This window comes from Ipomoea triloba, chromosome 11, assembly GCF_003576645.1.
Source record: "Ipomoea triloba cultivar NCNSP0323 chromosome 11, ASM357664v1".
NCBI lineage: Eukaryota > Viridiplantae > Streptophyta > Magnoliopsida > Solanales > Convolvulaceae > Ipomoea > Ipomoea triloba.
The window spans coordinates 10,063,194-10,064,591 of NC_044926.1; the positions used below are offsets into that span (position 1 = coordinate 10,063,194).

A 1,398-nucleotide genomic window follows, 5' to 3' on the forward strand; every position below is an offset into this window, starting at 1 on the left:
CCGCCTACCATGGGCTTGACCCTGATCAGGTCTCGCTCCCCAACCTCGGCGCCGAGCGTAAACCAACTAAGACAACGCTCAGACAAGTGTTGATTAGTTCGCAATCGCCGAGCGTTTTAACTAAAATAATAAAACATAAAAGTAACATTGACAGCAAGTCGGAGGGAAAAGTTTGATAGATTAAACGGAAATTAAGTCAAATGCTCAGCACAAGCCAGGTCGAGCTCTGGCAGATCTAAGAAAATCGCAAAATAAACCCGGGGCCTTGGAACCTTCAGCCTTTGGTTGGAGCAGGAGCCTCGGCGCCGGGTGCCGGATCGGCGTATGGCATAGGACCCGGGGCAGGCACCTGGTCGGGAATAACCCCCATGATGGTCGCGAGGTCGTTCTCGTTTATGGACTCCTCAAGCGCCTCATGGATCTCCCGTTGCATCTCGTAACGGCCCTTGGCATACGCCCATTCCCCGTAGCGCCAAGCGAGTCCCTCCCCAACCTCGTTGTGAATAAACGCTCGGAAGTAAGCATCGGCCTCCTGAGGATTGCAACACAAGAAGCCGGTTAGGTTGGCATAACTCGACATGCACTCATTCAGCTCAGCGGCTTCAAGCTTGGCCGCCTCGACCTCGTGTTCCGCTTGAGCGACCCGCCCTTCCAAGGCCTGCACTTTCTCGCCCAGCTCCTTGTCCTTTGCTGCGAGACTTTCTTTCAGAGGAATAACCTCCTTGCGAACCACATTCTCCGCCGCTTTAGCGCGGCAAAACAGGTCGTTGGTCGTGTGGGATAACTGCAAAAACCATGAATAGTTAGCGACATCTCGTAAAATAAGATAAATAATATCATAAGCGCGAAAGTCTTACCCAGAGGACGTTTTGAGCTATCATTTCTCCGACCTGATCCGTTTCCAGATCCCTGATGGCTTCGCGGGTCGGGATCACACTGCGAACTTTGTCCAAAAAGTTCGCCGTCTGCTCACCGCCTTCTCGGAGGGCGTCGAGAACGGGAGTCGAGCCACGGGTGCCCAGGCACTTTTACCTCTCTGGTGGAATCTCCTCCACCTCCAGATCTACTGCCTTCTCCTTACGGCGAGTGGCGGCGCGACTAACTTGGAGATCCGTCGCGGATGGAGGCCACCCGGTAAAGCCGGAAGGCAAAGCCGGGGAAACCGGGCGCTCGGTAGCCGCCTCTGTAGATAGCGCCGTCTTACTGCCCCCCCCCCCCCCAAGGTTACCTTGGGACGTGGTTTTTTAGGACTGCTGGGGGCGGGGGCAAAGCTCCGCTCAAGCACCATCTCTGCAAAGATAAAACATCCAATCAATAACCGTTTAAAGGTTACAAGGGAAACCGACCTAAACGCGTAACCCGACCTTGATCGGTTGGCTCGACCGCAGGGGTCGTAGT

General features: G+C 54.6%; 1 protein-coding gene across 1 annotated transcript; it reads right to left on the reverse strand.

Moving 5' to 3' along the window:
* Nucleotides 1–268: 268 nt before the first annotated feature.
* LOC115995632 lies at nucleotides 269–1,151 on the reverse strand. The gene is made up of 2 exons (XM_031234729.1): nucleotides 858–1,151; nucleotides 269–784 (listed from the first exon to the last, which is right to left on the reverse strand). Exons 1-2 carry the CDS (start codon nucleotides 879–881, stop codon nucleotides 275–277), a joined length of 534 nt encoding a protein of 177 aa, XP_031090589.1. The 5' UTR covers nucleotides 882–1,151; the 3' UTR covers nucleotides 269–274.
* Between the last annotated feature and the right edge of the window lie 247 nt (nucleotides 1,152–1,398).

Bases quoted from the DNA above. Each gene is read 5' to 3' on its own strand.
- LOC115995632 (XM_031234729.1), bottom strand. From the start codon at position 881: ATGATAGCTCAAAACGTCCTCTGG. The intron at 785-857 runs GTAAGACTTTCG...TGGTTTTTGCAG, and splicing joins TAGCTCAAAACGTCCTCTGG to TTATCCCACACGACCAACGA.